General features: G+C 38.6%; 1 protein-coding gene across 1 annotated transcript in view; it reads left to right on the top strand.

Moving 5' to 3' along the window:
- Positions 1–21,405, top strand: part of LOC308278803 (melanoma-associated antigen B18-like) — a gene marked incomplete at both ends in the record, with an annotated part of 33,141 nt that extends 11,736 nt beyond the window's left edge. The window contains 1 exon segment of the mRNA XM_080718816.1: positions 21,145–21,405. Within this exon segment, the coding sequence (XP_080574942.1) occupies positions 21,145–21,405 (261 nt within the window).
- Positions 21,406–25,492: the final 4,087 nt, after the last annotated feature.

A 25,492-nucleotide genomic window follows, 5' to 3' on the forward strand; every position in this document is an offset into this window, starting at 1 on the left:
CATGGTTAATTAACACATTTATTTATTTCTATATATCATGGTTAACTATTTTTAGAAAATTTCAAATCTATTTCATATTCAAATATTTACAGCCAGAGCTAAGCAATGGGCATTTCTTAGACAACTGGCATAAGTGCCACAAGACAAAATCCTACCACATGAAGCAGAAGTGTAAGTTGGGATGCCCTGCTGCCAAAACTAAGATTGACCCGTACTGTATACAAAATGTTACTGTTTAAACTGTTATTATTTGGGGAACTGTTCCCAGGGACCTCTGTTAGGCTCCCAGAAACTATTCCCATAACCACGGGTTCTTGTCCAGACCAGGATCAATATGCACTCGTCTGGATTCTTGCTGAAGATTTAAATAAGTTTATTACAAAGATAGAAATAAAGAATATAGTTACAGCCCTATACTATTACAGAATAATATAGGGGGTGACCTGAAACAAAGTCACCGAAGATTCCTGGACACAGAGTATTCTTATAACCAGTCTTTTGATCTGACTAGATTCACCTGCTCTGGGGCAGTGGGGGGTAAGTTCTGTCTCTGGCACAGACCCCCACGTCTTTTGTTACACTCCAAAATGTGTTAAGTTGCTCATCAGATTCTGGTATCTCTTGAAGGTATATGGCATCCTCACATGATTATCGAAGTCTGGGATCTCCTGAAGGTTTATAGCATCCTTCCACAACCTTGGGAAATCTTATCTTTACAATGATAAAAAGGCCCTGGGACTATCTCTGTTGTATTACAAATGCCCCTCAATGCCTGGAATCCAGCAGTCCTTTCCGTGAAGCACTGGGTTTTTGTTTTTTTTTTTACTACCAAAGATATATTTTGAAAATTGAAATCTTTCCCAATACTGGTACATTAATACATTTTGAAGCCTCTTCCCAATACTGCTACACAAAAAGTCCATGTGCAAGGAAGCAACAAGTAATGTACTCTGAGGCCAGTGTGAGGAGATTCTCCTGGTGCTGAGTGTTGTATTCACAAAATGAAGATCATTGAGACTGTATACAATACATCCAATAATGAGCTGATACACATCTAGACCCTGGAGAAGTACTGCATATGCTCACTTATAGCATGCCATATCTACAGTGGTATGAGTCTCACTATGCACTGCCCTTGGGCTGCAAGAAAGGGTCCAAGCTGACTCCTGTGGAGGAAGAGATTTTAAACAATGACAACAACAACAAAAAATCAAAGAAATAAAATCTAACAAAAATATAATAAGTGGAAAACAGATGTTAAAATCAGTAGTCTTGCTGGGCGTAGTGGCACACACTTGTAATCCCCGCACTTGGGAGGCAGAGACAGGAGGATCCCACAGGTTCAGAGCCAGCCGCAAGCTGGCTTAGGAGACCCTGTTTCCAAATAAAAAAGTATAAAATAGGACTGGGAGTGTAGCCAAGAAGTAGAAGGGTTTCCAGGAACCCCAGTACCACCAAAAAAAAAAAAATCAGTAGTCTTCTAGAGAAACAGTTCTAGCACAACATGCTTCTTGTCTGTGTTGCATCAAGACTGGGTCAGTGTGGCCCAGCAGAGCACTATGTGCTACAGGGCAAAGAGCTAAAGTTTTATCTAAGGAAAAGCAAGGCATAGAAGAAGAAGATCCTCTTCTCTTCTAACTTAGCTCACATAATAAAGATGTTTACTGTTCTATGTCCAAACTATAGTAAAATAAAATTTAACTTCCTTTAAAAAAGTAAAGGAAAATTACAACTATTATTATCTCCCTTTCCTCATTTTTAATATCAGTTTTATTCTAATTGAGCTTTCAACAAAATATATTGTTTTACACATGACCATGGTTTATCTTTAGTATTTTTATTGGTCTATGTCTTAGATTAAATTAGTATCAGTATTCTCCATGACCCAAAGTTATGCATAGATTTGTTTTGAGTATGTCTTTCCACCGAAGCATGATACTCCCAAATTCTAATATTATATTTTTCTTTCAGAAGGTGCAATGTATTAAAATCAGGTGCCTTTTCTCGAAGGAGCTCCTCAGATACTCCATCCAGCAGTGTACAGAACATGGAATAAATATTAGAATATAAATAAATGAAATAATAAAAATTAAAAATATCAACAACAGCTGGGTGTGGTGGCAAATGCTTGTAATCCCAGGACCTGAAAGACTGAGATAGGACTGCAGAATCAAGGCCAGCTTCAGCTACTTAGAGAGGCCCTCTGCAACTTAGTGAGACTTTGTCACAAAATAAAGAATAAAAATAGAGTTGGGGTATAGCTTGAAGGTATAATGCCCCTGGTTTCAATCCCCAGTACCACAAAAAAAAAAAAAAATCAACAAGCTCGGCATGGTGACTCACGCTTATAATTCCAGCATTTGGGAGGTTAAGACAGGAGGATCATGGTTCTCATACAGCCTCAGCTACTTAGTGAGGCCCTCTGCAACCCAGTGAGACCCTGTTTCAAAATAAAGAATAAAAATAGGGCTGGAGGTGTAGCTTAGAAGTAAAATGCCCTGGATTCCATCCCCAGTATCCCCCCCTCAAAAAAATCAACAAAACAAGGAGCTGGTTCTGATGAGGTAGAATAAAAGAAATGAAATTTTAGGGTGAAAGTAGTCCACATTGGGAAGGAAAAGAAAATATGGTTTTAAAAACTACAAAACTTCATAATCTTTGGTTTCATTTCAACAGAGCTTGGTTATTCTTGAAAAAAACAGGCCCATACTTTTAAATCATAATGGCTGGCTCCACATCAGAAATTCCTGAGGCAATTAAACTTGAGAGAGCTTCACCTTTTGTCAAAGTTTCAGGTGCCTCCAGGAATATTTCCCAGAAAAAAAAATTAAACCTTTTGTTAAAGAACCCTGCATGCCTGGCTTTGAATGTCTCCACTCTCTGGAATTCTTATCTAAAAGGAATTCCCACCATTTGTTACCCTAAAGCTTCAAAGGAGCCCACCATCCCATTTGCCCCTGACCTCACTCTCTATTGGACCCTATAAAAAGAATAGATCTGAGGGGCTCAGGGCAGCTCTTGGCAGCTCTGGGAAGCTCTTGGACACTCTTGACTATTCTTTGCCCCTCTCTTCCTGCAGCTGCTCTCATGCTTTCAAGGTGGCCTGCATTTCCCCTGAACATGTATCTTTGCTTTACTTGAATTAAACCTCTGCCTTTATCTCTGACTGGCTCGTGTTGAATTTTTTTTCCACCATGGAAGCCACGAACCCATGGAAATTATTGTGCTGACCCATGATGGTTCTTTGAAAATATAGATAAAGAAAAAGAAAATAATCAGATAAAATAATAATAATAATAATAATAATAATAATGCAACTCACACCATGGAAATACAAATAATCACTAAAGACTATTAAAAAAAACATTTATACATTAAAAAATCTCATAAACTAGGACTTCCGGGAAGATGGCAACCGAGAAAAGCGGGGCTTAAGGGCCCTGCTAACAACCAATCTCCATTACCACAAAATCAGCGCCTTTCATAGCCAGAAAACACCATAATCAGAGAAACAAAAAAATCACCAGGCTCCAGAGAGAAAGCGGACTGAGAACAGAGCTCAGAGCCACAGAGGAGATACACCGGACTCTTGTCCAAGGACGCGGCAGCAGTGCCATACTGCCAGCGGCAGCAGCGAATTTACCGGACGGCTACAGCAAGCCGAGGTGAGCCACTGCGGAACAGCCAGGTGGGATCTTTCGGTGCAGGGAGAATCTAAAGCTCCCAGTGGCTGAGCTCAGCACACGCTGCTGAGACGCAGAGTGGAACTCAAAACCAAGAAGAAATACGCCAGCCTCACGGCCGAGGGCATAGCAGCGGCGCCATATTGCCACCGGCAGCAGCAGCAGCGAATTCAACGAGTCCAGTACAGCTACATCTGCATACTCAAGAACAGTGAGTCAAATTGTGGGCCACAGAGGAGAAATCCCATTACTGTAATCCCTGGGACTTGACCCAGTGGGGGAGTGGTGGTGGCAGAGATATCACACCATAGGAGAACGTGCAACCTGGCACCCCCCCATAGTCTAAAGCAGCCTCTATCGACTCCCTGGTTCGGAGACTCTGTGATACAACTCAGTAAAGGAGTAGTGGGGTCAGAGATACTACAGACTCGAGATCCAGAGCACCTTAAGTGAAGTCATAGTGACCCAGAGAAGGCATAAACTTCTGAAATCATGGGAAAGAGGAATAACACTGGAGCAATGAATGCCCACAATCCCACAACATCAGAACCCAATAAAACAGAAAATCAGAGATTTCTAGAAGATAAAATCAGGAAATAACTGTAAAAATAATAGAGGTGCTTCGAAAAGAACTCAGAGAGAGCCAAAAAGAGATAAAGGATGCAATTAATGAAGTAAAGGCCTCAATTCAAAGCACGAACAACTGATTAGACCACATGGAGAACAAAATCTCGCTCTTAGAAGATGTTCATTCCAAAAATGAACGCATAGTTTCTAATCTAGAAAAAAATATCCGACAGCAGGAATCTGACATTGAAGAAATATGGGCCCATTTTAAGAGAGCTAACCTAAGAATAATTGGAATAGAGGAGGGAAAAGAAAGTGAAACCAAAGGGATCAACAATCTCTTCAAGGAAGTAATAGCAGAAAATTTTCCAAACATAGAGCAAGCGGTTGATACACAGGTCCAGAAAACTTATAGAACTCCCTTTAGACAGTATCGGAGAAGAGGATCCCCACGCCACATAATTGTCAAAATGACCAATGTGGAAGCCAAGCAGAGAATCTTAAAGGCAACAAAAACAAAGGGCCAAGTGACATTCAGAGGCAAGCCAATTAGAATCACTCCAGACTTCCCAAACCAAGTCATGAGAGCCAGAAGGGCTTGGAGTAACATATTCGAAACTCTGAAAGAAAACAACTTCCAGCCAAAAATTTACTACCCAGCAAAACTTTCTATCAAATTAGATGGAAAAATAAGAAGCTTCCATGACAAACAGAAACTGAAGGAATTTATGTCTTCAAAACCAGCGCTAGAGAAAATACTCAAAGAGATTAACTACAAAGAAGAAATAGGTAACACACACACCAGAACCAGAGAAACAAGAGTTTCCATCCAACAGACAACTAAGATTGGTTATCTGTGGAGATTCATTATTTATGTTAGTCTTTTACCTATCTCTAAATTGTATTGTTTGCCTTAATTGTTGTAATTTTTAGGATGTCTAGTTGGAATTATTTTATCCCATTCTATTAGTAACTTTTAACTCTGTTTACATTGTCTTTGGATATACAATATTTTTTTATTTTTTAGGGAGTTTGTATATTCTTCTGTTGCCTGTGCCATAGAAATCATATCCAAGAAATCAATGCCAATTTCAATGATGTGAAGTTTATGACCCAGATTTTCTTCTAAAAGTTTACAGTCTTAAGATTTATATTTAGGTCTTTTATCTATTTTGAGTTAATATTTATATATGGGATTAGGTAAGGGTCCAATTTTATTCTTTTTCATGTAATTATTATTTTTCAACAATATTTAGTTAAAAGATTATTATTTCCTCCACCAAATGTTCATGGAAACCTTGTCAAAAATAACTTGACAATATAGGGAAGAATTTAGCTCTAGGCTTTTATTTAACTCCAATGGTTCATATATCTGCCTCTAGAACAGTACTACACTGTTTCAATTATTGTAGCTTTATATGGTTTGAAATCAGAAAATATATATCTTCTATCTTTGTTCTTTTTCAAGATCATTTTGGGTATCTAGAGTCCATATTCCATATTAGGATAGATTTTTTTTCTGAAAAATAAATATATAAATATATGATAGTTTCACCTAAAAAAAAGAAAAAAATATTATCTGGTAAGAAAGAAAGCAAAAAGAAATATTAAAATGTTATCTTTAAGTCATCAAAAGCTTGGTATCAGACAAATGAAACTGTTATGTGAAATTATCATTTTTAATTTGGGATAAATTGCTATAATACTAGATATAAACCACTAAGCCAAGCATGAGAAGGAGGGATGGGGAGAGAATGGGGTGGGGATCGGGTGGGGGCTGACTGGGCGATGTGTGCATGTATGTCTACAAAAGTTTGTATCCCACTATGATGTATGAATACAGTGCACCAATAAAAAAAAGAAATGGATAACATTATGCTAAGTGAGATTAGTCAGACACAAAAAGTAAAAAAAAAAAAAATCAGATACTTTCCCTAATATGTAGAAGCTAAGGAGAAAAAAGTATTAGGAGAAATTCTAAACACAAAGAGGAAAAATCATAGATGAGCAAATAAGGTGACCTAACTGAGAAGGATGAGCAGGGAAAAGAGAAAAATTATCTGATGTACATGATGCACATTCATAAATGTATCAGTCAATAAGCCAAATGTGAGAAAGAGGAAATGAAGAGAAAATGGGTGGTAACTGGAGCAGGGCTGATTGAGTGATGTGTACACATAGGCCTCTACCATCTTGTAATCCATTAAGATGTATGACTACAATTGACCAGTAAAAATAAAAAATAAAAAATAAAAAATAAAAAAATAAAAAATCTCATAACCTAGAAGAAATTGATACATTTCTAGGTGCATATACCTTACTAAGACTGAATCACAAAGAAACAGAAATCATGAACAGACTAATTACAAGTAATGAAATTAAATAATAAAAAATCTGCCATTAAAGAAAAGCCCAGGACCAAATGGCTTTACTGCTAATTTCTAACAAATATACTTTTAGAATTTTTTTATTGGTGCCTTGTAGCCCTACATCATTTTAATTTTTTATTTCTATTTTTAAATGTTTTTATTAGTGCATTGTAGCCCTACATAATTTTCATTTTTTATTTCTATTTTTTAAATGTTTTATTGGTGCATTGTGGTCATATATCTACATATATATGTAAATGGGATACTAATTTATATCACTCATTTAACCTTTACCCAATTCCAACCCCAGTCCCTGCCCCTCCCTATTTTTCATGTTTGGCTTACTGATTGATATGTTTGTGAATGAGCATAATGTACATTAGGGAATTTCCTTCTTTTCGCCTCTCATCCCCTCAGTTAGGTCAGCTTATTTGCTCATCTATAGTTTCTCCTTCTTTTTCTAAAGTTCTTTCTATGACACATTTTCTCCTTATCTTCCATCTATTAGGGAGAGCATTCAATTTCTTACTTATTGTGACTGACTAATCTCACTTAGCATAATGTCCTCCAATTCCATCCATTTCCCTGCAAATGATGTAATTGTGTTCTTCATTATAGCTGAGTAAAATTCCATTGTGTACAAAACCCATAGTTTTGTAATCCATTCATGTGATGATGAACATCTTGTCTGGTACCATAGTTTGTCAATGGTGAATTGTGATGCTATGAACATAGATAAACATGCATTAGTTTGGTAGTTTGATTTTTGTTCTTCTGGCTAAATACCCAGAAGTGGTATTACAGAATCATATGGTAGGTTCATTCCTAATCTTCTAGGGTCCTCCATACTATTTTTCAAAGTGGCTGCATTAATTTACAATCCTACCAACAATGTATTAGCGTTCCCACTTCTCTACATCCTCACCAGCATTTGTTATTTGTAGTTTTTATTTTTTTCAGTAGTGGGGATGGACACCCAGGGGTATTCTACCTCCAAACTACATCCCTAGCCCTAGTTTTTAGTCTTTATTTTGAAACAGGGCCTCACTGAGTTGCAAAGGGTCTCACTAAGTGGCTAAGGCTGTCTGTGAAAGGAGATCCCCCTGTCTCAGCCTCCCAAATGTTGGGATTACAAGCAAGCACCACCACGCCCAGGTGTTGTGTTTTTAGTGATTGTCATTTTAGTTGGAGTTAGGTGATATCTCAAGGTAGCTTTAATTTTCAACTTTCTCAACGCAACGCCCATTAAACTACCAAGATCATTCCTCACAGACATAGGAAAATCAGTCCTTAAATTTATTTGGAATAAGAAAAGCCCAGAATAACCAATGTAGTTCTCAGCAACAAAAACCATGCAGGAGGAATCACAATACCTGACTTTATACTACAAAGCCATTATAATAAAAACAGCATGGTACTGGCACAAAAACAGATACGTAGACCAATGGAGCAGAATAGAAGACCCAGAAACAAGTCCACACACTTTCAGCCAATCGATTTTTGACAAAGAAACCGAAAACATACACTGGAAAAAAGATAGCCTCTTCAACAAATGGTGTTGTCAAAACTAGTTAACCATATGCATAAAATTGGAAAGTAATCCCACTTTCTCACCCTGCACAAGAATCAATTCAAGATGGATCAAAGACTTGGAAATTAAACCTGAGAGATTAAGGCTCCTCGAAGAGGGCAGAGGTCCAACACTGCAACACATAGGCACAGATAAACACTTTCTCAACAAGACCCCAAAGGCACAACAAATTAAAAGGCGAATCAATATGTGGGATTTCATGAAACTGAAGAGGTTCTGTACAGCAAAAGAAACTACCAAGAACCTAAACCAAGAGCCAACAGAATGGGAGAAGATTTTTGCCATCTACACTTCCGATAGAGGACTAATATCTAGAATATACAGAGAACTCAAGAAACTCAACACTAAGAAAACAAAGCATCCAATAACAAAATGGGCAAATGAACTAAATAGACACTTCACAAAAGAATAAATTCAAATGGCCAATAAATGCATGAAAAAATGCTCAACATCATTGGCAATCAGAGAGATCCATATCAAAACTACCCTGAGATTTCACCTAACTCCAACTAGAATGGCAATCATTCAAAACACAAACAACAACAGATGCTGGTGAGGATGTGAAGAAGTGGGAACTCTAATACATTGTTGGTGGGATTGCAAATTAGTGCAACCACTTTGGAAAACAGTATGGAGAATCCTCAGAAGAATGGGAACAAATCTACCATTTGATCCAGCAATACCACTTCTGGGTATCTACCCAAAAGAAAGGAAACCAAACTACCAAACTAATGCATGTGTATCTATGTTCATAGCTGCACAATTCACCATAGCCAAACTATGGAACCAGCCAAGATGTCCATCAACAGATGAATGGATATGTACACAATGGAATTTTACTCAGTAATCAGAAAAAACTCAATTACATCATTTTCAGGGAAATGGAAAGAACTGGAGGACATTATGCTAAGTTAGATTAGTCAGTCACAAAAAATAAATCAGATGCTTCCCCTAATATGTGAGAGTTAGGGAGAAATGGGTCATAGGAGGAACTCTAGATGAAAAAGGAAATCCTATAGGGGAGTAAACAAGACAACCTAAATGAGGAGATGGGAGGGAGGAAGAAGGAAATACTCTAAAAAACACAATGTACTTAAACATATCAAAGCCAACCACTAAGCCAAGCAAGGGAAGGAGAGATGGGGAGGGAACGGGGTGGGAACTGGGTAGGGGCTAAATGGTGATGTGTACATGTATGTACACACAAGTTTTTTACCCCAATATGATGTATGAATATAATGCACCAATAAAAATTTTTAAAAATTTTCAACTCTCTGATTGCTAATGATCTTGAACATTTTTTATATGTTTATTTGCCATTTAAGTCTCTTCTTTTATGAAGTGTCTATTTAGTTCACTTGCCAATTTTTTGATTGGGTTATTTGTTTTCTTAGTCCTGAGTTTCTTGAGTTCTCTGGTTATTCTAAATATTAGTCTTTTACTGGAAGAATAGTTGGCAATTTTTTCTCCCATTCTGTTTGCTCTCCGATGAGGTTTGTAATAGTTTCCTTTGCTTTACAGAAGTTTTTCAATTTAATGCAATCCCACATACTGATCTGCCTTTTAGCTTATTGTGCCTTTGGTGTCTTGTTGAGAAAGTTTTTGCCTCTGTCTATGTGTTTCACTGTTGGACCTATGCCCTCTTCGAAGAGCTGGAATGTCTCTGGTTCAATTACTAAGTAGAAGTAAGGGGTAAAATCAAGAAATGTCTAGAAACAAATGAAAATAGAGATACAACGTATCAAAACCTCTGGGCCGCCTTGAAGAAGAAAATTCATAACGTTGAGTGCCCACATAAGTAGAACAGAAAATCACCAAATAAATAACCTCAAAGCCCTTGAAAAACAGAGTCTAACCCCAAAGCCAGTAGAAGATAGGAAATTATTAAAATCAGAGAAGAAATCAATGAAGTAGAGAATAAAAAAATACCGAAAATCAACAAAACCAAAAGCTGGTTTCTTGAGAAAATTAACAAGATAGATAAACCAATAGCCAACCTAACCAAAAAAAAAAAAGAGAATCTATCCAAATTACAAAGATAAGAGATAAAAGGGAAATATTATCACCAACAGTGTAGAAATCCAAAGGATTATCAAAAACTACTTTGAAAAATTATACTCCAACTAAATGGAAAATATGGAAAAACTGACAGCTTTCTAGATAAATACAACATTCCTAAATGGAGTCAAGAAGATACAGAAAAATTAAACTAAGCAATAGCAATTCAAGAGATAGACGTAGTCATTCACCACTGTCCTATTACCCTCCTGGGGAGAGATCTCCTCCACTGATTTGGCCCAATTATTTTCTATACCCTTCAATGCAAAGCCCTACCCCAAACTCACTTCTATTCCTTCTCCTCCTTCTCCTTTTTCTCCACATAGCTGACACAAAGGCAAAATGTTAATAAAACCCTCTATCAAAAGGACTCCTTTATTTGCGTCCCATTAAACCAATCCCCTATCCTGGCAGTTCTAATCTCTGATATTTAAATTAACCCAATACCTTCCTATTCATTCTATGGGCCTAACCTGACTTGGTTGGTACACCTTCCAGGTTGATAATTCTGATTTCCCATGCTCAAATAACATTACTTTTATCTCCTCTACATCCCTATCCAGCCCATTAGGCACTTACTTATTATGTTAAAAAAAAAACCCTAAATACCTGCACTAATGCTACTACTGAGAGCCCCTGTGTTCCTATCATGCTTTTCCCTCTAGCTTACTCTATACAGCTATTCAGAAATTCTCAATAATATCTCCTATCACCCTAACTTTTGCCAAGAAAGAGATGAATTTTTACCTGTGCTGGTGGGGCTTAGTATAGCAGCCTCCCTCACAAGCTTAGGTTTATCAGGAGGTGCACTGGGATATAGCCTAGCCCTAAAAAACAATTCGCACAGCTTAGTGAGGAAGTGGCAATTGAAACATCTACTGAGGCTATTTGCCTTAAATTTCCTCACTTGCCAAAGTAGTCTTAACCAAACAGAAGGACCCTGGATCTCCTTATGGCTGAAAAGGTCTGTACCTGTTTCATTTTAAGGGAGAAATAGTGCTCTTAGGTTAATCAATTGAGCAAAATAGAGCAAATCATACAGACCTTCCAAGGTCTGGCCTCTAAAATTCAGCAAAAGGGTCTTGGATCCAGCCAATGTAGTTCTCAGCAACAAAAACTATGGAGGAGGAATCAAAATACCTTACTTTAAACTATACTACAAAGCCACTGTAATAAAAACAGCATAGCACCGGCACAAAAACAGATACGTAGACCAATGGAGGAGAATAGAAGACTCAGAAACAAATCCACATACTTACAGCCAATTGATTTTTTTACAAAGGAACCAAAAACATACACTGGAAAAAGATAGCCTCTTCAACAAATGGTGTTGGAAAAACTGGTTAACCATATGCAAAAAAATGGAAATTAATCCCACTCTCTCACCCTGCACAAGAGTCAATCCAAGATGGATCAAAGACTTGGAAATTAGACCAGAGACCTTGAGGCTCCTTGAAGAGGGAAGAGGTCCAACACTGCAACACATAGGCACAGATAAAAAACACTTTCTCAATAAGACCCCAAAGGCACAAGAAATTAAAAGGTGAATCAATATGTGAGATTGCGTGAAACTGAAGAGCCTCTGTACAGCAAAGGAAACTGTGAAGAACCTCAACCGAGAGCCAACAGAATGGGAGAAGACTTTTGCCAAATACTGCTCCAATAGAGGACTAATATCTAGAATATACAGAGAACTCAAAAAACTCAGCACTTAGAACACAAATAACCCAATCAAAAAGTGGACAAGTGAATTAAATAGACACTTCATGAAGAGATTCAAATGGTCAATAAATGCATGGAAAAATGTTCATCATCATTTGCAATCAAAGAGATGCAAGTCAAAATAACCCTGAGATTTCACCTAACTTCAACTAGAATGGCAATCATTCAAAACAGAAACAACAAATGCTGATGAGGATGCGGAGAAGTGGGAACTCTAAAACTTTGGTGGTGGGATTGCAAATTAGTGCACCCACTTTGGAAAACAGTATGGAGGATCCTCAAAAGAATGGGAACGAACTTACCATGTGATCCAGCAATACCACTTCTGAGTAACTATCCAAAAGAAAGGAAACACACTACCAAACTAATGCATGCAATATGTATGTTTATAGCTGCACTATTCACCACATTCATCTTGGAACCAGCCAAAGTGTCCCATTAATAGATGAATGGATTACAAAACTGTGGGGTATGTACACAATGAAATATTACTCAGCCTAAAAGAAAAACACATTTACATCATTTACAGGAAAATGGATGGAACTGGAAGACATTATGCTAAATGAGATTAGCCAGTCACAAAAAATAAGAAATTGTATGATTTTCCTAATATGTGAAAGCTAGGGAGAAATGAGTAACAGGAAGAATTGTAGATGAAGAAAGAGATTCTATAGAGGAGCAAATAAGGCAAAATAAATGATGGGATGGGAAGGGGAAAGACTGAAACTCTCTAAAGCACATGATGTACTTAAAAACATATCAAAGTCAATCATTAACCAAGCATGGGAAGGAGGGATTAGGAAGGAATAGGGTGGGAATTGCATAAATGCTAATTGGGTGATGTGTGCATGTATGTCTCCACCATCTTTTATCTCATCACAATGTCTGACTAAAATGCAGCAATAAAATTTTTTTAAATGTTCAAAATAAATATACTTTGCTAAAAATACTTTAATAAAATTGGTGATGGCTAGTATTCTTTTCTATTTCACAGTTTTAAAGTCTTTTAGTGTTTCCAAATTACATCTGATGTATATTGCTCTTGTTGTGGCTGTTATTTTTGTAGCTATCCTTTACTTCTCTGATATCATTTTTATCATAAGTAATCTTATAAAGCACTATTCTGTTTCACATTAGGTATAAGTATTTTCTCATCTACTTTGTCCACATGGTTTGCCAGGTATGGACTTATTTGCCCTCAAGTTCATTCCTCAAACTTCTCCTCTTCCTTCTTCCACTACAAAATGTCTGACTCTTTTATGTTCTGTACATGAGCTGGATGCCAGCTCACTTCAGCTATAAGGTGGCAACAGTGGAAATTCAGAACAGAGGATAAAAGAATTGCTCATAGTTTGCACCTTCCTCCTCTTTGCTCCAGCTTCCTTTATATTGCTCAACCTTGGTTTCTCATGCTGTGAACTACAACTCCTAATCCCAGTAACAAAACTGTTTTTATTCCTCTATCATACAGGTGTGACTGTCATTGTCAAATAGCTAAACACTGTTTTGTTCAAATATCTTTGACTGACTTCTCAAGTAAACAATTCCCAGCATTCAAATATCTGAGTTACATGTTTAGAGTATTTTCCTTGATAATCTTCAACTCTTACATGTGGCCAATTATAGTGATTGATTTTCTCATGTTAAATCACCCTTACTTTCTTAGGAAAAATTCTGTCACATATGTGTGTGTGTGTGTACTTAACTTCTGTTACTTATGTATATGTGAATATAAAATAATAAGTTTAATAGTATACTTGTTCAACTTTAAAAAATTTTGAAGACAATATATAAAACTTTATAATATGACCTATGATAAATTGCCCAGTTGGAACCCAGAAAGATAATATAGCCTTAAATATATTTATCAAAAAGTGAACTATTTAAAACATCCAGGACTACAGATATAGCTCTGTGGCACAGCACTGATCTAATATGTTTACAGCCATGAGTTCAATCATTAATACCAAAAAAATGTACAAATCATTCAAGATCTATAGAAACAAGAGTACATTGCAATCAGAATGTGGGACATACTGAACTAAGTGCAGAAATGATGGATTAGAAGAAAGTACAGCCAACTAATAAAAGCTAGTTTTTTGAAAATATATAATACTTTTTGTAGGTATTACCAATTATAATAGAAAGAAGCAAAAATGAAGTGATAACTGTTCTGCTCATCATTCTTGTAGATATAATCTAAACGACTAATCACACTATTTAGAGAAAGATTTATTTTCTTACAGTTTGGGTTCAGTCCATGTGAGGCCAGCAACCACAGATCTCAGGGCATGGTGGTAGAAGGCAGAGAGAGGGAAAGCAAATGGGCTGTACTCCTCACATCATGGAGGCAGGAAGCAAGAGTGAGCAAGGAGGGATACAAGGTACCATGTTTATATAATCCCCAAGGCTGCACTTTCAGGGACCACCTCCTCCAATCACACCTAACTGGCCTAGGCACCACCCAGATAAATCCATTACAGATTTTTCCACTGCTGGGATTACAACTCTGAACATTCAATTACATCAACTCCAAACATTCATCAATGATCTCGACAGGGGATGTTTTATATCTAACTATAATAGTGATTAAAATTCTACAAAATATCGCTACAGAAGAAATTTAAAGATGAAAAGAGAACACAAAAATATCATTACCAGAGCCGGGCATGGTGGCACAGGCTTGTAATCTCAGCATTTGGGATACTGAGACAGGAAGATTGCAGTTTGTCACCAGCCTCAGCTACTTAGGTCCTTTGCAACTTAGTGAGATGCTGTTTCAAAATAAAGAATCAAATAGGGCTGTGGGTGTACTCAGAGGTAGAATGCCTCTGGGTTCAAACCCCAGTACCACAATAAAATAAATTTAAAAAATAAATGTCATTACCATTACATGAGAATCACAAATGATGAAGAAGAAAAAGGTTCTACATCTAAAATTATTTTAGCCAGTAAAAACAAAGCATAGAAATAATATTCTGTAGCCTCTCAATCAGGATAATGATATTGAATGAAGACCAATATCACCAGAAAGATATCTACAAGAGCTACTATGTATCTCCTAAAGGAAGTGCACAATATAAACCCCTACAAATAAATAAATAAATAAATACACTTTCATTTGATCAAGATTTTTACCGTAACTATTGAGAATTGTTGGTGTTGTATACCAGGAGTATTAGGTTTATGATCCTATTCTCTGTACTGATGTATGCATTTATAAATTTCAATGATAATTTCATTTTATTATGAATATGCCTGTAAATTAAAAAAACAATTAAGTTAGAAAATTTTGTAAAATACAATTGACTAGTCTCATAAAAACTGAAAAATTAAACAATCCAAATTTAAAAATGTAATAAACCCAAGGTATCCTTGGTATGTTTCTAAACTAGCCATGTTTAGGGAATCCTTTAATCAAATGATGAAAGAAAAATTAAGCACCATACTAAAACTATTCAAAACCCTAAAACAAGGAGTAAATTACTCATCTATTTTAACAGTCTAGCTCTTCTTGAAAAAAAAAAGGACAGATAAAAGAACACTCATGTCAAATTAAGACACAAATATCATAAATAGTACCACAGCATATCCAATAGAGTGGCAAATTAATAAGTGTGCTGCATACAAGGAATGCAAAGATATCACATTAGAAAAAATGGAGTGTTACTACAATAACAGATAGATAAGAAAAAGCATTTGATCATGTTCCAGAGTAAAGGAAAGGCCCTTAAGATAAATTTTATACAAGTCTATGGTTATAACTTTTAGTAAACATACTAGAATAAAATATTTGTATCATAAAATCATTAACAAACATATGTAAAAGTGAAATGTTAAAAAATAAATAATAAAGTCTGAAAACACACAAAGGTATAGTAACATCAATCTAGATTGGACTGTATAGCCAGCAAAAAAAATCTTGCACAAATAATAAATGAAATGGAAATAAAGAGAGGTAATTGTAACAATATGATCCTATATTAAGATACCAAAGTAACTGACATTCAAATACCTAAGGACAGTAAAAAAGAAAGCATATAGAAAATCATTAGAGCATAATCAGAAGCCTAGCCACAAAATTCAATAACTAATTAAAATGTAGTGAAAAATATAGCATTTTAAACTGTAACAATATCTAAATGAACTTTCAATGAAATATAGAAATGTATAAGATCTTTATGGTGGCGACTATAAAGATTTACTGACAGAGTTGGCAGGAGGGGATGAGTCCCAAATAGGGCAGTATATTAGATTAATTCAGGGGGAAATATTATAAAAATGTCAATTCTCAAATTATTTGCCGATACAATGTCATATCTATAGCTTTCAAGAAGACAACAAAGCTAGGGATGCTGTTTCCCATGCCAAAACACAGCCCTGGCAAAAACTAAAGAAGGAATAAACAGAGAAAAATCTCATACATGTCAGTAAGGTAACAAAATGAAAAACCCCTGAAGAAAACTTAGTTGCTGTTAAACTAGTGCTTGCCTGATGGTATGCCATAAAGTGCAAACATATGTGTAATACAAAGCAGAGAGACTACAGGTCAGGGAATGATTTTAAAGTTCAGCCCAAGCCAGGCATGTGGCACATACTTGTAATCCCAAGCATTTGGAAGGCTGAGTCAGGAGGACCTTGGCTCATGGACAGACTCAGCTATTGAGGCTCAGCCCTTTGCAAATCAGTGAGACCCTGTTTCAAAATAAAGAATAAAAAACAGGAAGCCAGGCATGGTAATAATATACTTATAATCCCAGCATTTGGGAGGCTGAGACAAGAGGGCTGCAGCTCGTGGACAGCCTCAGCTACTGAGGCTCAGCCCTTTGCAACTCAGTGAGACCTTGTTTAAAAATAAAAAATAAAAAACAGGAAGCTGGGCATGGTGACACATGCTAATAATCCCAGCACTTAAGAGGCTGAGACAGGAAGATCGCAGTTCTCAGACAGCCTCAGCTACTTAGTGAGGCCCTTTGCAACTCAGTGAGACCATGTTTCAAAATAACGAATAATAAAAAAAAAAATAGGGCTGGGGTGTAACTCGGAGGTAGGATGCCCCTGGGTTTCATCCCCAGTATTACAAAAGTATACAAAATAAAAAAATTGGGCTGGGGGTGTAATGCCCTAGGTTCCATCCCCAGTAACTAACACACACACACACACACACACACACACACACACACACACATCCACACACACACACACAAGAGTTCACCCCCTTTACTTCGGTCCAGAATGCCTGAGAAAAGGAATTCCCTTGCTGAAGGAATCTAAGGCAGGGCATCAGAATGCAGGTGCCTGAAATACCAGTACAGCATTAACTTTTGGGTTGGTAAAAGCAGCATGACTCAAAATAATGTATTAGTAAAAATCTGAACCCTCTTTAGTGGATGAAGACCAGCTTTAAAATATATCATCATCTTAAAAATATACAAGACGGAGGCTAAAATAGAACAGGAATGGTGAGACTGCATAACAAAAAGGGTAAGAATTGATTCCAGGGGTTTTAGAAAATGTCATGATGTCAAGAAAGAGAGAGGCCCTCAAGCATAACTATCAGGATCCTCATTTTCTTTTCAGGAATGTTTCAAGCTATGCCTGGGAAAAAGGGAGTGGATTTGAAAAGGAAAACGGTGCCATTTACCCAAGAAGAGGGACCCCCAAGTAACCCTACCCTTATTGTCTTGGAAGACAATAGTCTCCAGGCTCCACCTTACTTCCTAGCAGAAGTCTCAAGGAAATAAGACCCTTGGTCTAAGGCCCACTGAATAACCTCACCAGAGGGAGAATTTCCAGCTCTATTGCAAAGCCAGTGAGAAGAACTTATGGGAGGTGACTAGAATATCTCACCACCAGAAAGCAGCAGGCCTCACACAGCCCCGCCCCTCGCCCTCTCAACCCCTCACCCCACATACTTGGAGGGCCAGTGGGTGGGACCAGAAGTAGAATACCCAGACTTAATATTCTCCCACTAGTGGAGTAAGGCCTGGACCTAAGGCATAACTTCTAATTGGCTGAGAGAAGCCTTACAGTAGTTATCAGGAGTGTTCGTAAACAGCCAGAGTTAAATTGGCACACCCACAAAAAACAAAACACCAAGGTAAATTTCTCTTACTGGTTCCTAGAAAACTTGGGTATAGCAGTTGGGCACAAAGGACATTTACTTCCCTCTTAGGTATCACTATGAAGACCTTGGCCCCAGGCCGCTGGATCCAGATCCGCAGAGAGACATCTGGGGCCCTAAAGAGTTGAATCAGAGGGTCGTGGTAAAAACAGTGGACTCCCTGCCACCAAACTTGCGATGGGGGTGCCCCCAAAAATTTGTGAACCCAGAATGTGATTTGCAGTGAGGACGCACCCCAGTGGACACCAAACACCCTTGTGTTGGTCTCAGGGTACGCAGAGAGTAGTTAGGTTCAAAGGCCGGTCACTACCCGAGGGTCTCAGGTCGCAGGCTGCGGCAAGAATTCTTAGCAAAATATAAATGACTGAAAGGGTCCATAAAGAAACAGAAATATTCAATTGCACAACAGAAATTGAACATACAGGGCAAACCTAAAGCCCCATCAAAACACTGTATGACCAGCCAGGTTGGTGGCCTATTAGATCAAATGTGAGAAAAAAATAAAGACTAAGGTCCATATTATATAAACTCTTGTAAATCAAACAAAATATTTGGGAATTACTGAAACATTTCAATAGGCTAGGACGTTAAACATTTTCTTTCTGGGGGATTTTGCAGGAGGGAGATGATTTAATATCAGAAGAGGTTGAAATCCCAGGTTTTGGCAGAAGTCAGCATGAGAACCTGAGTGAAGACAAAGGTAACACATAACTCAAAAGATATAGGACTATAACAGACTCTTCTCCAACCCCCCCCCCCCAATGTACACTTAACTTACAAGCCATAGCCAAGTCTGGGAGGACCAGGTAGTTATGGAAGCAGTGTGTCAGTACTTGCTATCAGGAGTCTCAGGAGAAAGTTTCAGTCTTAGGGAAGGTCTGGCCTCAAGTCAATAGAAGGGAGGTGGGCAAGTAGCTACAAGTCATCCACGTAAGACAAATAATGAGGACAGAAGACACCATCCATCCAAGAAAAGGGACCCCACAGATTCACCTGTATTGGGAGAGCCTAAGCATGGATGTTGAACTCAGCTTTCAACTACTTACTATCTCAAGAATCTCAGTGTAATGAGATCCTCGGCCTGAAGACGGTTGACTCATCTCAACCAAGAGAGAAACCACAGAGCCCATACAAAGGTAAGGTAAAGAACTTATGTGAGTTCTCTAGGAACACGGTTCCCCAAGAACAAAGGAGGAATGACACAGCCGCACCCGGGTTGTTGTACTCGGAAGGCCAGGGTGGGGGACCGGAAGTAGAACCCCTGACTTCCTGTTCGCCCCCTCTGGGCCTGAGGCCTTGTCCGGAGAGGGACCGCTACAGAAGACCTGAGAGACACATCGAAGAAGTGTCCGGTGGTTTGGTAAGCACCCTGAATTATTAAAAAGTAAAATCAAAGCACCCGGTAAACTTCGAGAACCCAGAATGTGATTTTGGAGTAGGAGGCGTTCCGGGGACACGAAGCGGCTTGCGCTGGTCTCAGGGTCCGCGGAGAGTAGTTAGGCCCAAAGGCCGGCCACTACCCGAGGGGCTCAGGTCGCAGGCTGGGGCATCGGGGCCGGCACAGAGGGACACCTGGGCCCTGTAGAGTTGATCAGAGGACCGAGGGGAAGACAGTGGACTCCTGCCCCCAAACTCGGGATGAGGGTGGGGAAGGCCCCAGAACTCGGCCTGTTTGGTCCTGGGCAGCCTGTCCGCAGGGGTCCAGCCCCAGGTCATGGCGAGAGTTGCGGTTTGGACTGGCCACGGTGGGAACCGACCTCCCCTGGCAAAGGAGTGCCCTTGCCTCATCCCTAGGAGCCAGGTGTCCCAGAGTGAAGTGGCCTTGGCCACGCCCACCCCTTTCTCCCCTCCTCCTCCTCCTGGGTTGGCACTGTGGAAGTACTCTGGAAATGTGCAGTGTTTCCTTATGGTCCGCACTTGGCAAACAGTGGATGTGGTGGTGCTGGAGGTACCCTGATTGGCCTCTGACCCCTCAACAAAGGGCCACTACTGCTGGCCACCAGTAGGTCCCAAACTCAGCAGGCAGTCATGCAGGGGCCTAACACTCTAACTTCCTCCACAGGTTCTTGGCAAACAGGCTGCCAGAGAGCAGGAGCCTGGTGAGTTCCCAAGCAGGGTCCACCCCTGGCAGACCCTCCAGAAGGGCCTGGCTCTAAGCCAAGGTGCTCTTGCCCTGAGCACGGCACTCACGGTCGTTCTCCCCCATCCAGGTTGCCGCCTTGCAGGCTGTCCGGCTTGGTGTCCCTGACTCCAGCCATCATGCCGCGGGGTCAGAAGAGTAAGCTCCGTTCCCGCGCCAAGCGCCAACAGGAGCATGGGGAGGCCCAGGGCCTCAGAGGTGCTCAGGCCACCACAGAGAAGGAGGAAGGCTCTCCTCCTTCCTCTCCTGTTGGAGTTCCCCAGGAAACCGAGGGAGCTCCACCCTCTAGTTCTCTTGATACAGGTGTTTCCAATACAAGCCCTGAAGTGGAGGCCGAGAATCTGGATGCAGGTGCAGGTGCAGGTGCAGGTGCAGGTGCAGGTGCCGCTGGGGAGGAAAGTTCCAGTGCCTCGGGGGCAGCACCTCCCACTCCGCGTGTGCGCAGAGATCCTGTCACCAGGAAGACCAGCCTGCTGATGCAGTACCTGCTGGAGAAGTTCAAAACCAAGGAGCTCGTCACAGAGGCAGATATGCTGAAGGTTATCAACAAGAAATACAAGCTATTGCTCCCAGAGGTCCTCAGGAGAACCTCGGAGCGCCTGGAGCTGGTGTTTGGCGTGGAGTTGAAGAAAGTCAGCCCTAGCGCGCAGTCCTACAACCTTGTCAGTAAGCTGGGCCTGTCTAGTGAGGGCAGTCTGAGTGGCAGTAGGGGCTTGCCCAAGACGGGTCTCCTGATGACCCTCCTGGGGGTGATCTTCATGAAGGGCAACCGTGCCACTGAGCAAGAGGTCTGGGAATTCCTCAATACACTGGGGGTGTATGCCGGGAGGAGGCACTTAATCTTTGGGGAACCCTGGAAGCTCATCACCAAAGATTTGGTGCAGGAAAAGTACCTGGAGTATCGCCAAGTGCCTGACAGCGATCCTCCAGTCTATGAATTCCTGTGGGGTCCCCGAGCCTATGCTGAAACCAGCAAGATGAAAGTGCTGGACGTTTTGGCTAAGATCAGTGATACTATCCCTAGTTCCTTCCCTGATCTGTATGAAGAGGCTTTGGAGGAGGAGAGAGAGCGAGCTATGGGTGGAGCTGGCGCTGTTGGTAGGGCCAGGGCTGGATATAGTGCCCTGTCCCACAGCTCCTCCCACATTTAGGTGGGTCTGAGGTAGAGGTTTCCCTGGATGCTTGAAGAGGAGTGGAGTGTTGGAGAGTAGTATGGCTTGGAGAAAACAAAACGCTTGTCTTTCTTGTTCATTTTCATATGCATAACTTAGAGCTCTTATTAATTGTTATTTATATTTGCTATTAATTTTTTATTTCTGAAGTGTGTTTCTTTGGTGAGAATAGATCTTGCTAAAGACTACCTATAATAACCTCACAGCTCATTTCAGATCTACCTGGGTCTGAGTTACTGTTTTCACTTGATGTCTGAAGAGGAGTGGAGTGTGAAGGTTTTATGGTTTGAAAAAATAAATAAATAAACAAGTTAAAAAACAGGAAAAATAAAATGTTTTTCTCTTTTTTCCCTGTCATATAAAAAAGCAAGTTAAAAAACTAAAATCTAAGAAATACAAAAAAATGTTAAAATAAAAGAATGTCTCTTTTTATTTCATTTATGTATAACTCATAATTTTTGTTGTTATTTTTGTTATTAATTTTTATTTGTAACGTGTATTTCATTGTTGAGAATGTATTGTTTTCCTGAATATCTATAACACCCTGTCCCACAGTTCCTTCCAGATCTAGTTCGGTCTGAGGTAGAATTTTCACTTGATGTCTGAAGAAGAGTCAACCATCTCTGGAGTTTGAAGGCTATTATGGGTTGTAGAAAATATGTATAAAAAATAAAACAATGTGTCTTTTTCCTGTCATTCTGTAACTTGTTTAAAATTTTTATTCATTTTTGTTATTAATTTTGTCAACTGTGTTTTTTGCTGAGAATTTACTGTGATTCAAATTAGCTATAACACCCTATCACACAGCTCCTTCCATATCTAGATGGGTCTGAGGTAGAGTTTTCACTTGATGTCTGAAGAGGAGTCAATCCTCTCTGTAGTGTGAAGGCTAGTATTGGTTTGAAAAAACAAAATAAAAAAAGAAGTTAAAAAGAAAACAAAAACATTTTAAAAGAAGGAAAACAAAATATTTGTTTTTGTTATATATGTGTAACTTACACCTTTTTAGTTGTTCATTTTTTCTTAATTTGTTGTCAAGTGTGTTTCTTTGTGAGAATATTCTGTGCTTCAGATTAGCTATAAGACCCTATACCAGAACTCCTTTCAGATCTAATTGGGTCTTAGGTAGAGTTTTACTTGATATTTGAAGAGGAGTCAACCTTTTTTGGAGTGTGCAGGGTAATATGGCTTGGAGAAAACAAATTTAAAAACATTGGGAAAAAAAAACAAAATAAAATGTTTGTCTCTTTTTTCCTTATAATTTTTATTAGTTGTTATTCATTTTAGTTATTAATTTGTTATTTATAAAGCATGTTTCTTTGTTGAGAATTTACTCTGCAGATTATATAACTTGTCAGTGACATGACTTTCACATTCACTGCTTGTATATGGGTTTGAAAGTTACAGTCTTAGGATTTATAAGACACAGTCACAGAACATATTGTCTTTATGATTCACAACCAATAACATGATAGGAGATAATTTTATGGAAATGTGAAAGAACCTTATTAAGCAAGTGTTGACAACATGAAATGTTGAAACAACAATAGTACAATGAACTTATGGTTGACTGTATTCTTTTTTAACTTGATTGTAATATTAAATGAAATATACTGAATTTTCTTCAACGTTTACAAGAAATCAATATCTTAATAAAGTGAAATTCTTACTCATCCTTTGTTTTACTTTTTAACTATTTTCTCCAAATATTAGTTAAGCATCTTTTTTTTTGGAAGTCTCCATGACAGGATTGGAAATAGTAAGAAAATAAATTCATCCAGTTATCATAAATTTTAGAATCTAGCAGCAGTCATAATAAAAAGGAGTATAGAGATACTATCTAAAATATGAGCACAGGTAAGCAGAAGGGATGAAGATGATAAGATTTAAAATGAAATCAAAGGGTAAATTATCTGATGAAGGTACTTTTAAACTTTTGGGAACTGAAAGTCTCTCAAGAGGAGGGAATTCAAGTGAAATGCATGCCATGCTGAATGAGGCTCTATTATGCTGAGCAAGGGTTAGACCCTCAGAAGGTGCACCTCAGTTTAGAGCACCTTAGTTTTGAGTTGCTAAAATAAGTCAGGGATGGGAAATAAATCTTACCATTCCTTTGGAACTGGTAAGTGTACTGGAAAGAAATCCTCACCTATGGCAGCAATAGAAATGATCTGTGCCTACGTGTAGGCAAACATGATGCAGAAACTATACACTTGATATTCAGGGAGTTTCTGAGAAATATGGGCCCTATTTTCTTGAGATTAAATGTCCTTGAGCCACTGATCTGTCCTCCTTTCCTGGGCTGGGAGATCCATATTCTGATCCATTAAAAGGACATTTCAAAAGGGAAACACTCTAATTGTCATGATGTATATTCATAAAATTATCAAGTTCAGTCACTAAACATAATGAGGGAGTGGGAGGGAAGGGAATGGAAATTGGGGAAAGAAAAGTAAGTGATGTGAGCATGTACATCTTTACCATTCTATACTCATCAAGCTGTATGATTACAATGCACCAATCAATTTTAAAAAAGGACATGTTAACTGGCTTGCATAGAATGTAATTAGCTAATCTTAGAATGCTCAGTTTTGGGTGGTGATAGTGTAATGAAAAATAACAAGTGCCATGGGTCATAGCATCTAGGAGGAGAGGTGGTAGGTCCTTGACAAAAAATGGAAACTTTGAGTTGCCTATAGCTGGGTAAGATCAACCCCAAACCCAACCTATAGAATATTCTTTGATGGGGATATACTACTTAGTGTCATTTGCTCAGCACCTTTTCAGCTGGTGTGCCTTTCTATGGTGTTTAATCTTGCATTTTCTAAAGACCAAGTTTGTTGAGAAATGGTTTACCATCTTGGGTCAAAATAATCTTAGCTAATTACTGATACTCATTAAAAAACAAAACTTTGTCCACTGTGTCCAGTGATTTAAATATAACTGATATGTGCTTAAATCCTACATGATTGTTTATCAGATTCACTTTGAAGACAAAAAAAATTGCAATTTTCTCAGGTTCACATGTCTGGGAAGTGAAAAGAGACTTAACCCTGACTCTGATTTCCACTGCACCATTATAAGCCTAAAGCAGACCTTGAATAATTTATTGATTTTATACCCATTACTTCAAAATGTATTTTTGAGTTGGATAGGGTGGCACATGCCTGTAATTCCAGTACTTGGGAGGCTGAGACAGGAGGATTTCAGGTTTGACACCAGCCTAAGCAACTTAGCAAGACTCTCAACAACACAGCATGTTGAGAGGCTGATTCAAAACTAAAAAGGCTAGGGGAGTTTAGCTTGGAGAGAGAATACCCTGGATTCAATTCACAGTACAACAAAAATGTGTTTCAGGTAATAAAAGCAAACTTCAAACACAAAGTACTGTTTTGAAATACAGAGCTCACAGAATTAGCAAAGAAAATGCCCAAATAAATGTAAGACATAAATAAAGAAAGGTTTTGATTGGCAATATCATTACCCACAAAGTCAATATCAGTAAACCACAGGAGACTGGGGAACTCAAAAAATCATTGGGCTAATACTTATTTCTGTAGAAACGATGTATATTTGAGAAGTTACATCAGGGTCTCAATCTGGCTAGTGAAGAGAAGTTATGTTTAGATATAGAGAGAAGACAAGTTATAGATATGTGCTTCCAGGTTCTAGGATGTGAAAGCACAGCCCTTAATTTCTCTCTCTCTTTCTGTTTAGATATAGAGAGAAGACAAGTTATAGATATGTGCTTCCAGGTTCTAGGATGTGAAAGCACAGTCCTTAATTTCTCTCTCTCTCTTTCTCTCTCACTCTCTTCCCTTTTCTCTCACAAATCACACTCTCTTTGCTTCATTCCCCCATGCCCTGAGTTCCGCAGATCCAACCTGACATACACTAAACACTGAAATCTCCAACAAACTGAGAAAATACATCTCCCTTACTCTAAGTTTTGTGCTCAGTTGTTTTGCATCATAGTGAGAGTATTGTTTGAGAGAGTAGCTCATGATCTCACTCATTTATGGAATCTGAAAGAATTTATCTCAAAAGTTAGAATTCTTGATACCAG

The sequence above is a fragment of the Muscardinus avellanarius genome, assembly GCF_963383645.1.
Source record: "Muscardinus avellanarius genome assembly, chromosome: X".
Taxonomy (NCBI): domain Eukaryota; kingdom Metazoa; phylum Chordata; class Mammalia; order Rodentia; family Gliridae; genus Muscardinus; species Muscardinus avellanarius.